The sequence below is a fragment of the Protopterus annectens genome, chromosome 7.part1, assembly GCF_019279795.1.
Source record: "Protopterus annectens isolate FY-2018-M chromosome 7.part1, PAN1.0, whole genome shotgun sequence".
Classification (NCBI taxonomy): domain Eukaryota; kingdom Metazoa; phylum Chordata; order Ceratodontiformes; family Protopteridae; genus Protopterus; species Protopterus annectens.
Window position 1 is genome coordinate 103,288,015 of NC_056740.1, and position 15,356 is coordinate 103,303,370.

Sequence of the window (15,356 nt, forward strand, 5' to 3'; positions counted from 1 at the left end):
GACATTATCAGATCGATGAAAGAGCGTTCGCTCTTTTCATCATCCGATAATGTGGTATAGACCCAAGGACCACCACCATATCCCCAATAATTTTTTTCTCTTTCAGCGAAAGAACATACTGCAGCAATAAACTGCCTCATACCACCAACAGCAATAAGTGAACCTCTACATTTAAGACACCTATTAAAATGCAGAAAGCAAATTGAACTACCATCTGGAGTATGTTATAACTAAACAATGTGTATGAGGGATAATTTAAATATCAAAATACCTGGGTCACCTCGCGATTTCTATACAAAACCTGTACTGCACTATATGGGTTAACTTATTTTTCATTCGGTATTGGGGATATTTCTGCATGCAAATACTACAGTAGTATACACACAAAATCATTCTTACCCAGACTAAAAGTTTAAACAAACTACAAAGTCATATGTTAGAAAATGTGGCTATGAGAACTTCTCCCTCTGCTACTTTGTTCTGCAACTGTAACAGAAACATGTACACTGCAATGAAACTTAATATGCTTACCAGTGAATAAAATATCTCCACAACATACTCATACTGCTGTACTGCATACCAAGGAATGCTCCCCATCAGGGGTCACAAAATTTGTGTTCCTCAAAGCTCCAAATAAAAAAGTCCACTACACACTCTACACTAACAATTTAACTGATATCAATGGTACTCAGTACCAAATCATTATTCCATCAAAAACCTATTCTAGGCGGAGCCTAGATGGCTAACTGGTAACAGCAACTTTTATGAGCTCCACAATCTAGTACCAGAATTCAGGAAAATAATCATTTTTATTTTTCAAAAGTAGTAAATTCTTATTAAGGCACCTCAATTCTATAAGAATACCAAATTTTATGCATTTTTATCAAAAATTTCTTGTCAAATAAACTGGAGATAACTTCTTCAATACAGAAATGAGCAACTCTAAGTCTTCACACTCTGAAACTTCACTGAAAAAGGAAATTCAACTGATGTCAGCTGCACTACTTGAACTATCTGTCAAAGTGGACAGATTTACAGACAACCTTGAAAATCTAAAAGTCAACTGTCAGAAACAAACTGATGTCCTTAATGAAATCTTGCAGCAGCAACAATCAAAAATATTGGATATGGAAACTTCTCTAAGTGACATAGATGAGAGACTTAAGAAAGACAAAACTCACCGTGAATCTCTTACAGCAGAATACCTGGCTAATCAATAAAATAGATGATTTAGAGAACAGAGAAAGGAGAAATAACATTAGAATTTTTGGTCTTCCAGAAAAAACAGCAAGTGAGGGCATTATTTTATTTCTTAACTCTTGGCTTCCAGACATATTAGACCTAAAGGAAGGTCTATAAAATGGTATCAAAAGAGCACACAAAGCTACAGGGCAACCTATTCCTTCTTCTTCCAATATGCCTACTAGATATATTATTGTGAAATTCTTGTCTTATTTAGACAAAGAACTTGTTCTCAAATCTGCCTGGAGAGGTCATCCACTGACATATAATAAGAGTCAAATTAGATCTGACAATGACTATTCTTCAAGAGTCTTGGAACTGAGGAAGAAAACCTGGCCTTTTGTGAGATTTTTGAAACAAAATAAAATAAAGGCACAACTTGCTTTCCCTGCAAGAATCAGAATCCTTTATTCAAATGACTTAAGATCATTCAACATTGTCGAAGAAGCTATAACTTTCATCAAAAATAACACCATAACTGCAATTCTAGAAAACATGGATTGGTCATCTTCCACCACTTTAAAAAGAACCTCTGATAAAAATAACTGGACTGATATGAGAAAGAAGAAACTGAAAACTGATCCTAGAAACTCAGGAGTCACTACTTCTCTCAAAGCAGCAACTAGGGCTTGATTTTACTTCTAATCATTCAAAAAAGTATGTATTTTTACCTAACATACATCTATAAGAATGTTTTCTTACATTTTCTGATTGAACCTTACTACAATTACATCTTATATTTCATGTGTTTAGACTTCTCTAATGGTCCTTAATATAGCTACTTACTAAGAACCCACATAATAATAACAGCTTGTTCAAGTGACACCCTTGATTTTTGCTTCATTAGCAGCAATTAAATGTATGCAGTATGCATTTATACTTTATACAATTCTTAATTTGAAATGTTTTTTGATTTTTAAATACATTTATTACAATATTTTATAATTTAGACTTTAGTTACTACTCATTTTTAGCATTCTAACATTCCATTATGACTGTTTACTGTCACTCTTGTTTAAAATAGCCACAAGCTAACAAATGTTGTCTCTCCTCTAAAATAGAATCTACATAATTAACATGGAAGCTCTCATCCTAAAATATAGGAATATGAAGAATTAAATGTTTTTACACACAGTTATAGGTAAATTAAACTAAATTAACCTCACCTATCATCAAAATAACTCATGTACTATCTATCCCACACATTTATGCCGCATAAGTATATACAGCTTTATAGTTGTTACTGACGAGCGCTTCCATCACACATTCTCTGACTTCACTTGTATATTCTGATTGAATAAATAGTCTGATTAGTTCAGATATTTTTTTCTTTCATATTATCTATTTACTAAATATTAATGTCTTCTATGGTTAGAAAATGTTTCAGTTTTTAGGACGGTGCCTGTCTAGATCAGTTTGTGTTATACATCAGTGAGTGCACTGTACGGATTTACACCGTTGCTTTACTGTTTAGTCGTGCACTGTTTAGTTTAAGGATGTATGGCCAGGCTAGTTTGTAAACTTAGAGACACAATAATGAAGGTTTTGTATATTTGCTGAAGAGGATAGACTATATGTTGTGCGATGCATGTTTTTACAGTTATTTCTGTCAACTGCACGAACGATGCTGTGGGGAGGGCTGACGCTCCTTGATGATTTGTGGTGAACAGTGCCCGTTATGGGATTTGACAGGTTAGTTTACTGCGTTGTGTTTCGTGATTGCCTGTGATGGTGAAATATGTAAACAGGTTTGTTCCTTGTTGGGCCATGGGAGAACTCTCGATGTAGTTGTGGATCTGTTGTTACATGGTCTAATACATTGTTGACACTTATTTTGGGTGCTTTTCCATTGCCGGGCAATGGATCCAATACACTAGCGAGTGTTTGTGGTGATTGCATGGTGCTTGCATGGGGCAGTTGTTTTGAGGGGGAGAGACATTGGCGTGCTGCAGAGTTTGTCTGGTTTCTGTGGGAATGAGGATGGTTGAGGAGCATGCAGCAAGAGTAAGTTAGTAAATCACCCGTTTTATTCATTTTTTGAGAACAGTAGTCAGGGAGGATGTCAGATTCAGGGTCTGTGTCCCTCCATTTTGTTTAGATTGCCCAGCTATCCTGCTGTGGCGGGATGGCAGATATACATTATGTGTTGTGTAGTCGCTTGCTATGAGTGAATGCGGATTTGTGAGGTGCTTAAAGGTAGGCTGTTAGTGGTTCTTGGGGTACTTGATCCTAAAGCTTCTTCCGTTTAAACAGCCAATGTCCCTTGTCTTGGAGATGGAAGCTTTAGAGCTAGAAACCTGCTTAAATTGGTGCACATGAGTGCAAAAAAATAGGGTAGCTGGTCGCTGTTCTGGCATTTTATTACTTTATAATTGTGCGGTTCAACTCTTGTGTGGATGTCCATTCGAAATAGTTGATCTGCTCCTACCTATACCTCTCAACTAACACAGAATTTGTTTTGGATTGTAGTTAAGCCTCTTAACTTGCCATGATAGTAGTGGCTTAAGATTAATGTCATTCTATATTTGAAAGCTATAAAACTGGTATAATTCAGAACATGTATGTTAACTCAGTCCCCCATCCTGTCAGGTTAATAGATGAAGTGTCTCCGATTATTTTTAAATTTGCACTCAATTTTTTTGGCTATGTTTAAAGCTGCTAATTCCTACTAGTATATTGCAATGCTGCTAGTTTCTAGCACCCTGCATGCAGCTGTTTTCTCAACATATTTTTGTTCTCAATTTACATCAATTATGCACCCCAGGAATGTCTCTATATATAGGTTTTATGTCATCAGTTTAGGTTCTCTATAGCCAGTACTATTTGCCTAATTTGTAAGTACGTGAGGCTGGTGAGTCTTTAATGTTGGCTGAGGTTTTATCCAATATCTTAATGTAGTAGAAAACAGGTGTGTGTGGTATTCACATCACCAGTAGCGATCACAGTTTTTCTTACAATAGATAGCCTATGAAACAACAATGCATTTAGTGTAGGAAGTGACGGGAGTTAGTATAAATTCACCATAGCAGATGATTAATGGGTAAATTAGTATTTTGCTTTTTATTTATTTAAAACTATAGACAAGATTAAATGCATACTAAGTAGAAATGAACTTGCAAGTATTGAGTCTTAGTTTTAATCTGCAAACATATAATATAAGCTATTTGTTTAGTTAAATTTCTGATCCATATTCTTCTATGGGTTGTGTTTAGCAAATTTGAAATGGGTTTTAAGAATATTGACTATGCTGTTAAACACTACCCAAAAAGAATGTAAGTAATATTATTCATAACTTAGTGAACTAGTACATTATTAACTTTATTATCCTTGTATTAATGAATATTGATATTGAGGAAATATGTGGCTGCTGATTTATAATAGTTCTTCAAATGTCCTATTGATAGTTAAAATGAAACTCTTTACGCAGTGGAAATAATGATGTTTTACATCTAGTGTACTTTTGTTCTGTTATGCTTATCCACTAAGCAATTTTATAATCTAAACATGCCAGAAAAGAAATTGGATAAATATTTGTATTTTAGTTAAGTGTGATGCTTCTATATCTGGCATGCTTCATTGAGTCTACTTTGTGTAATTTGATTTTATGCTATATTATTTAAATATTAAAAGTTTACAAGTTTAATTTCCACAATATGTTCAAAACTATAGTCTTTTTATAGTATAGTGGATTCAAAAGACAGAAAGGATGTTCTTAGGCATCGTTAGATACTTACTTTCAACTCTAGTAAATGAACTTATTTATACTAGCTTTGTTAATTGCTAATATATTCTTTAATTTGAAATAGTTAAGGTATTGACAAATTAGATAATATGGAAAATTTATGTATTTATGTTTATTTATGCATTTATTTATTTATTACTAAACTATGACTATTTTATTTGTTTACAGTATTTATCACTAAATAGGTTTCATCAATCATTATACCGTGACTTTCTTTCTACTTTGAATATTTTATAACTTAGCATTAATGGTTTTGTTATATGAAATCTTCCTTTGTTCTATACACTTACAATTACTTAAAATTGTATTTGCTACCATTAACAATTGTTTTGAATAAGCTGCTACTATTACATCAGTTTCAAATCTATTTCCTTTATGTATTACAAATTTCATCTATTCATTCAATTCTAACAAAAGTGGATATATAAATTTATTTTAGATCTCCTATTAACTCATACTGGAGCTCAGACATGTTATTGTCGTTAATCACTTTTTGTTTGTCATGAAGGTTAATCTGTTTGAACTTATATGTTCACTCAGATTAGAAGTGCATGTCACTTCATGTTGGTTAAAGTTTTCAATAAACTCTTTATTAATATGGATACTCTTACTTATTTTTTATTCAGTATTCAAATCTTCATTTTATTGGCCTATCTCTAATAAAATGTTATACAGTTTGTTAGAAAGAACTAAACTAATTATTTCACACAAATATTTTCTAGATAAAGTTACACTCTTTATTATCCAGTCAATACCAAACATGAAAACTTCAATTAACTCACATGAAAGTCATACTTGATAGATTTAACCTTACTATCCTTAAATGTTAATGGATTAAACAATCCAAGGAAAAGATCCAATTTCCTTAGATACTTGAAAATAAATAAAATTTAGGTTGTGTTTATTCAAGAATCCCATCTAAAATCAGATGATAACTTTAATTGGAATCCATTGGAATATATAAATCTATCTTGCTCATCATACAAGAAAAAAAAAACAAGAGGAGTTTTAATACTTTGGAGGAAAAACGGCATCATACCCCAAATTATTTATAAGTATGAAGACAAAGAAGGTCTTATTTCAATTGTAATAATTAGATTTAATAATAGAACATGGACACTTGTTAACACCTATTGGTTTCATGGTATAGGGATAGGAGCTGTTAGGAAACATTTAGAACTAATTATCAATGTTTATAAGGGCATTTTGATTCTAGGGGGGGAGACTTCAACTGTACTTTAGACATTTCTGAAACCTTGAATAAAAAGTACTTCCATCTTACTTCTCTAGGAAAAGTTCTAAGAAATTGGTGTGAGAACCTAAATCTAATTGACACCTACAGTTATAATGACTCTAACTCACTATCCTTTTCTCATACTGATTATAGATTTGGCACCCAAACTAGAATTGATAAACTTTACATATCTCAAGATTTAAATATAAAAATAATTAACTTTTCTATAATCCCTTGCCCCTTTTCGGATCATAATTCACTTGTTTTAAAACATGAAATTGATTTTAAAAGGTTGGTCTTCACAACAAGGATACCAGCATACATCACCAAACTACCACAATTCAAGCCATGGTTAGATCACAAAATTCAAAACTTTCTTGACATTAACCAATCAAATGATATATGTTTGACAATTCTCTAGGATACACTAAAAGCTTACTTATTTGGTAAAATTCAAGCTTGGTTTACAAATAAGACTAAAGAATGGGAATCAGAACTTCATAATATTCAAAATAAGCTTATAATTATCAATAAAGATAATTCACAACATCCAAAAACAAAAAAGAAAACAATTACAGACTTAACTAACAAATACAATGAAATATTAACTCATAAAACACATTTGGCATTAGAAAAACTAAAAATCAACTCACGCTCAGTGTCGCCCAAACATCTACATAATCTTTCAATGAGAGTTAAAAGACAAGCCTCAGATAACAATATTACAAAAATCATTCATGAAGGTAGAAGAAATAAAATGGTATCAGACAGACAGACAGTGATATTCTTGAAGCCTTTAAATATCATTACTCTGACCACCAACTCAATAATTCAGCACAATTTCAACATATAGATGTAGATAAAAGTTTACTTAAAATAAATAAAATTCCAGATAAACTAAAATCTGAGATCTTAAAACAAATTTCTCTTAAAGAAGTAGTTGATAAAATTAAAGAAAGCAAAAATAATAAAGCCCCTGGGATAGATGGCTATATAAGTTATTCCCTCTCTCAGCCATTTCAATTTTCCATAAAGCCTTAAATGTAATTCAAACTGATAATTTAATTCCACCCTCTTGGAAATATTCCCTAATCACTTCTATATTAAAAGAAAATAAAGATCCAAAACAATGTAGTTCCTATAGACCAATTTTCTTGCTAAATAATGACAGGAAGATATTTGTATCAATTCTTGTAAATATAATTAAAAAATCCTTAACACATATTACAAATTCTGATCAGTCTGGTTTTATTTACAATAGGCACACTTACGATAATATTTTAAGAATACTGTCCCTTATCGACATTTTAAATAGGGACAATCAAGAAGCTCTTCTAACAGCCCTCGATATTGAAAAAGCTTTTGATACGCTGAAATGGGATTATCTCTTCAAAGCTTTAGAAATCTTTGATTTTCCATCTCATTTCATTAGTTTGATAAAAAAATCTATATAAAAATAATCTTGCGTATGTAAAACTAGTCCTGTTTACTTCAGAACCTATTAAAATACTCAAAGGTACAAAGCAAGGCTGTCCTTTGTCGCCCATTTTATTCGCTCTTGCAGTAGAATTATTTGCTATTACATTACGCCAAAACACAAAAATTAAAGGTATAGACATTTATGATCAATTTAATTCCAAAATCATGCTCTTTGTGGATGAGTGTCTCACAAGAATCTCTTAAAGAGTTAGATCTTCAGACTAAAAGGTTCTCTGATAGCTCAGGTTTACATATAAGTGAATCTAAATCTAATTATATGCATTTAAATAAAAAACAAAATTCTTTCATAACTGCAATCCATTTAATAGGAAAACAGGTCTCCTCTATAAATTGCCTAGGAATTATTATTGATGACAATATTAATAACACTCTATCTACAAACTATTAAAAAATCTTAAATACCATAAAACTACTCACTGACAAATGGAATAAATTATTCATAAAGTTTGAGGATAGACTCCAATTAATAAAGATGGTATTATTACCAAAAATAAACTATATAGCTCAAGCCATTCCAATTCTACCTTATAAAAAACTCTTACAAGACATAAATAAAATTCTTTTAAATTTTCTCTGGTTCCCTAAACGAAACAGGATAGCGTATGCTCACCATATTAGACCCTGGGAAATGGGAGGAATTAATTTTCCAGACCTAGAGACATATATTAAGGCTTCTATATTCAAAATAGTTTTCAACTGGATAGACCCACACATTTCATCAGCTTGGAAATCCCTTCATATTTCTATTTTTTTAAATGAGAATAAACTCACAAAAATACTCTTTCAAATGATCAAATAAATATATGTTGGAAAATATTATGCCTTAATTTACAATTTAACATTTCGAAACCCACCAACTCAGCCTTCATAAACTACACCTACAACTCATTTAGATCTTTCATAAACTCAAATTTAGACATTAAATTATGGTGGGAACTCTTAATTCCTTTCAAAATAGCTAAAAACGTCAACAACAAATTACATGAAAACATTATAAATAATTGGGAATTAAAAATTTTACTTGTTGGCAAGATTGTATTAGGAACTCATCAGTCTTAAACATACAACAAATAATAAACACCTTTGATATTCCAAATTCAGATTGGCTTATACTTCAAAGCATTTTATTTCATGCTCAAGAGTTATACAGAATAATCAATAATTCCTCCTTTGCTTCTGAACCAAAATTAATTTCCATTATCCAAGAAATGGTTTGTAATAATCATAATTGGCCTAATTTAACCTCATTGCTCTATAAAAAAAACTTAATAATTTACAAAGTTAATCCAAAACAAACCTTCTGGAACTTTATTACTAAAGGTCATCAGATTAACGTCTCCTCTGAAAACAAAATTAATTCATTGTATTCTATTAAATTAACTTCCAATCTACAAGCTTGGAAGATTTTTTCATGGAAATTCTTACACAGGGCATTTTACACCACCAATAGGATAGCTAAAATGGACTCTTCTAAACAATTGTTTCATTGGAGATGTTCTCAGAATTGTAATGCTGATTGGATACATATATTTTTGAGTGTATCAAAATTAAAAAATTCTAGTAGGAGATTGGACATTTCCTTCAAGCTATTTTTTCAGATTCCTTCATACTAACTAAATCCATGATTTTTCTGAATGTAACAGAAACAAATGTTGTGAGCAAAAATAATTTGTATCTACTATTGACTATATTAGCAATTGCTAGAAAATGTATTAAAAGAAAATGGAAAACTTCATCTGAACCCAGCTTTTAAGAATTTGTGACTGTACTAGAAGAAACAATACATATGGAAACAAAGGTAAAAGAAACAAAAATCTTCCCTAATAAATGGATCAACAATCCTTGGAAGAAAGTTTTTTCTCTCATTGAGACTTTAAAGATCTCCACATCTTCTTAGTACTTGGAGAAATTACACTGATTTTTTTGTTATGTGTAACTACCTCTCTCTAACTCTAAGTTATTCTCATTTTTTTTCTGTAGGCCATATGTTTGTATTGTATATAGTTTGTCTATATTTCATTTGTATTCTAGTAGAAATTATGTTTTGTCTTTTTGAAAAATTAAAAAAAAAAAAATATATATATATATATATATATATATATATATATATATATTTATATATAAAATATTTGGAAAAAAAAAATATTCCAAATAAACCATCACATTTCAACCTTCCGAAAAGCCTCCCAGTAAAGCCATCAGTGTGCCAGCATAAAATGTTCCACCCTTTACCCCCCCTGAACCACACATTCCAAAAGAAAATGCTGTTACAGATAACAGTCCATTTCCTTATCCTAGATGTCTAAAATAATGAGTGAGAAGGTCACTAAAAAAAACAATCAGTAAAAATAAAATGAAAACTCCAGCCAAGCTAGAACTTTCAATGAGTGACCTTCCAAACCTCTTGTATCAGAGACACATGGGATATATGCAAATGATCCTTATGAACATCAGGTGTTTCAGCTAATTGGCAATTCATAACCTAGTGTCCAAACTACCCACTTCCCAATCTGGAAGTCTGTACAAAGGTATGGTACAAGCACTTCATCCTTTTCCTTTTTTTTTCCTTTCAGGATTTTTATTCATATTGTCATAAATCATATCACTCAGAGGATTATAAAGATGAAACATCTGTTGCATGTTTTTAATGGGTATTTTGCCATTTAAAATTTACTCTACCTGCTAGTAGCATGCAATCATTAACACCTAGGATAGTAGTGTTACATGCAACATATTGGCAAATGCAACTCTAGATTCATAATTAGATCAGTTTAGTAAATTTGGTTAGCACCTATCTACTATGATCACACTAAAATCAAACATTGGCCTTGTTTACTGTATTAACCTCCTAGCCGTTTCACGCAGGAATGGGCATGGCCGGAGTGATTGACATGCCTACTGGCTCTGATGTGGTATACAAATGAGGAATGATTGAAATGCCATGACATGATTGCTCAGTGTCCAGTTGTAACCCCAGTGTAGTCTAGATGCAGCCTCCCCAATTCAAGTGATCTTGGAGCTGCCACATCCAAACAGCAGGGTGTAACCTCCATCAATCCTGTAAATACTCAAACATACCTCACCACTCAAATTAATATTTTCCATCCTCCAGCCAAAATGCCAATGAGTCTACAGGTCCATCCACCTCCAGTTACACATCCAAAACTGCAAGTCGATCCCATCCATAGGCAACCCCGAGAAGCACGCACACTCACTGTGGCCAATGTCTCCAGTCCACATTGCTCCAGAACTCAGCAGCCCACGGCACCTGAAAGAAAACCATTGTACCAACCACAATATTCTCCACTGCACCACCTATCCTTGCATACCAGGGTTCCTTCTCTCTATGACCTGTCAAAATGAAAGTACAGACTACACCTCTGAGGAGAAAGGTAACAAAGCCCCAGAAGCCTGTACCACACAAAAATAGGAGAAGACAAAAACAAGTGACACCATCAGCAAATCAAGGAGCATGCCCCAACAACACTTCTGAGCACATTGCTCCCAGACATGCCAAGCCGTCCACCGGCAGACAGTCTGGCTTCCCCTAAATTTATTAAGCTGCTACACTGTGCAAATGGTTCACTAACAACAAACACATAGCAAAGGGTATCCAGCCTGCAAACAGCTCACCAACAAAAAACACAGCAAAGGACACCCAGCCTGCAAATGGCTCACCAACACCAAAAACATGGCCCAACCCCATACAACAGCATTTTAAGCTACAAAATACTTCCCAAAGTTTTTTTTTCCTTTTTAAAACAACTGTCTGAGGCAAAATCTGGACATTCTGCAAAAATCTTGACCATTGAATGCTATGCCCCTATTGGCTGCCACCAAAATACACATGTGCAGAAGCAGCTGTTACCTAAACCAAGATGACAACCTTTCCTATCACCTTCAATGTTTATTGAAACTACGAGCATGTGTGACTGATGGCCATCTCTCATGTGCACCGACCAAACCCGAGACGAAGCTTCCAGTACATGACCCTCTCAAAATTACACACAGGTCAGATCTCCCCCTGAAAATCAGACCACCACAGGCACCAAATATAACATCCGCGACCACGTACAACATCCCCTTATTGCTAAATGTGAATAGCACAATCTCGCAACCTGCACAAATGCACAGTCAGCATTTACAGAGCACCCTAATAGGAAGGTGCACACAACCTCTTACAGCAGGAAATCTGGACAATGCCATTGATAAAATGAAAAGCCCAAAACTTGAGACACTTCAGATATTGCTCCCACAGACTTAGAACATTGATAGAATAACAGATTTTGCAGTAGCATGAGCTCTGTGTAGAGCTGGAAGTGTCAAACTCAAATATCTGTGATTCTTTTCTAACTGTGGTCTTTAATGACTTGCCACTAGTTTGTCAGAAAACCACATTATCTTCTTCTGGCCACAGTAGATGGACTAAAATATGAAGCAAAAATCTGGACCTTCTGCGAATTCTGTACATCTGAAAGGTATGCACACAACCCATGAAACCCAACCATAAGAACCAACTTAATAAGTCACCAAATAGATAAACCTAACAGCTCCCTGCATATACCCCCAAGCCATTGTTACTGTCTGTGTCACCATATTCCCTTCCTTTAATGAAGAAAAAAAAATAGATAGTCCTCCCTACCCCCCAAACACCATACAAACCATTATCCTGAGGCCTACCCTTACCCAAAATAGCTAATGTCGTCTCAGAAGCAGAACTTGCAGTTAGGAAGTACACGCCAAATGTGATTTGTTAGCCAGCTACCTCACATAAAACCCATTAAGCCCTTCCCTATACTTACCTCATTTCCTCCCAGTCAGCCTACTTTCTCATTTAACCCTTTCACCACCCCATTTAACTTTCTAGCCTACTTTCTCATTTAACCCTTTCACCACCCCATTTAACTTTCTTCCCCTACCCTCTTAATCCCATTACTATTTCTAGTTAACCGCTACACCTGAAGATGTCCCCGGACAAACTGGTTTGTTACCAAACCTCATTTGAAAAGAAAAGCATAAAAAAATCATCAAACCAACTCTGGTCTCTTTTTTTTTTTTGCAGGGGCCAAGCCCCACTATACCCCCAACACCCCCTTTAATTATATAGACCAACTGCAAAATTACACAACTGAATGCCAGTCTCAAAGCGCATGTGACCAAAAATAAGTCAGCACATGCAGTTCAACAAAACATTATTTGAAGAAACAAAATACATCCTAAGGTTTGTCTGTGTAACCTTTTGACTCTTTTCTTATATCATTCTATATATCAGTCTATCTATCTGTCTATCTATCTATCATCTATCTACCTATCCATCTATCTCTCTTTTTTCAGCTACTAGTAATATATTGCAAATTATTTCTAAAAGTTCTAAAAGGGAAAGGAAAAAAACATCTCTGTAGCAAACAACGGAAAAACACCCTGACTATGCACAAATATCCCAGCAGCTCAGGTACTTGACAAGCTTGTTAGGGTGGCATAAAATTGCAAAGCTGGAGCCTGACTACAGAGTTTGGAGGTGAGTGTCAGGCTACCGTCTCTCCTTAGATTCTCCAGTACAGCTCTGGAACAAAGGAGGATCAAAATGTCAAAGACGTCAAGGGAACTCGGGGGGGGGGGCATAATTTGTAGACGCATGTGGTATGTTTTAATTCTGACCCTTGAGCATCATCTTAGGACTCGGTATATATGTGCAATTAACAAACATTAGGATTTATATATATATATAGTTTCACTTCAGAATGTCGAGCTACTGGAAACTTGAACTTCATATGGTCAAGACCATATGATCGAGTTTTCAGAAACTTGAAATTGTGAAGTGTTAAAAAAAAAGACTTAAATATACCATTTCCGTGATCGCACTATAGCGAGGAAACAGGAAATGTCCTGTTCTGCGCTTCTGCATACAGCGTGGAATGGGAGGTTTCCCTTTTCCCCACTGTAGAGAGATCTCAGAGTTGGTATATTTAAGTAGGGGAGTGTGGTGGGTGCAGGGGGGCTTGTCCCTCTGCAGAAACAATGTGTTTGACTTTTTTTTTTTTTTTTCGGTTCGGAATTTTGAGTTTCTGAAAACTCAATCATATGGTCTCGATCATATGAAGTTCAAGTTTTCAGTAACTCAACATTCTGAAGTGGAACTATATATATATATATATATACATATCTATATATACATATATATATATATATATATATATATATATATATATATATATATATATATATATATATATATATATATATATATATGTGTATATATATCCCCAGTGGATGACAGAACCACTGCCATTGCTGGTGTATAGTGTACTGGAAAAATAAATACAGCAGAATAAACCAGATGGAGAAGTTTTATGAACAAGAAAAAGTTCTAAAAAGAAACCTGTCAAAGTTAAAATATAAAGCTTTATTACAGTGCAACAACAACAAAAAAAATGTTTATTGAACTGTTATTAACCATTGAAAAATATCAGAGAGTAGTGCTCATCTCCAAAAAAAAACTCTGTATGGCTGAAAATATGATGTTTCTTGCTTTATTTATCTATTTTAGTATGAAGAAGGGAAGAAAAGGAGGAAACCTAATTACAGCAGTGTTGACCTTTCAGAAGTGGAGTGGGAGGACAGAGATGATGTGGTAAGTGAACTTGTTTGTAATCATTTGTTTACCTCTATGGCTTTGATTAAAAGCAAATGTAATAATGCATCAGAGTGTGGAAGATAAAAAAAAAATCCTTAAGAGCATAGTTGTTAACTGACAACTATACAGAATATGTTGGTTTTCTCTTTTCAAATAAGTTTTCTATTGATGTTTGCAATACTGTGAAGACAATTTTCAGTACGTATCTATACATATTTGTCAATGTTCTATCTGAATTTCACACAAGTCAACAGAACTGAGGAGAATGGATAAAACGTAGGGACTTTGATATTCTCATAACATAAGAAGTACAAAGGAAGGCGGAAATTCGTTAAGTAAATGATGACATTATGCACATAGCTGTGACTTAAGTAGTTTAGAACTACAGCAGGGCATGCCATAACCTAGGGCAGTTGAAGTTAAATGTAAGAGTTTTGGTAAAAGCCAGTGTAGAGCAAAGCAGCAAACTGGAGTTGGAGAACATTCTAATCAAAGTCTTCAGTAATATATTCAGAACTCTTTGGTGGCGGGGGTGATGAAACTATAGAAGCAGAAGGAGCCATGACAGTATGCAGCTTATTAAACTTAAACTATAAGGGGTAAGAGGTACAAAACAGTTAATAAGGTATTCTGCCATGGAATAATGGCAGTGGAATAGGGTAGAATACGCCCAATAAATATTGACGTATGGAATTAAAATCTAAAGGAAAAGGATGAATGAAAAGATTTTCACTAAAAAGTGAAGTAAGAAAGGATTGTAATTGAAATGAGGAATAAACACAGGAGAACTCTTGAGGAAAACAAACAGTAAGCTCATAATAAACCAGACAAAATGGTTATCTGGTGTCTAACCTACACTCTAAAGAAAACTAAGAAGGCATTTCCTAGAACACTGCAGATGACCTAAGAGAATATGAATGTTGTGAGAGACATGGAAGTCATTGACTCAGTTTTAGATTACTCCACCTTCCTAAATGTTTTGAACATGCTAGCTCCTGCTAGAG

At 33.8% G+C, this 15,356-nt stretch overlaps 1 protein-coding gene across 1 annotated transcript in view; it reads left to right on the forward strand.

Annotated features, from left to right (window-relative positions):
• Positions 1–15,356, forward strand: part of CACNA2D3 (calcium voltage-gated channel auxiliary subunit alpha2delta 3) — a 2,619,084-nt gene that overhangs the window by 1,095,976 nt on the left and 1,507,752 nt on the right. The window contains exon 10 of the mRNA XM_044078472.1: positions 14,266–14,349. Coding sequence (XP_043934407.1) covers positions 14,266–14,349 — 84 coding nt within the window. The remainder of the gene's footprint in view (positions 1–14,265; positions 14,350–15,356) is intronic.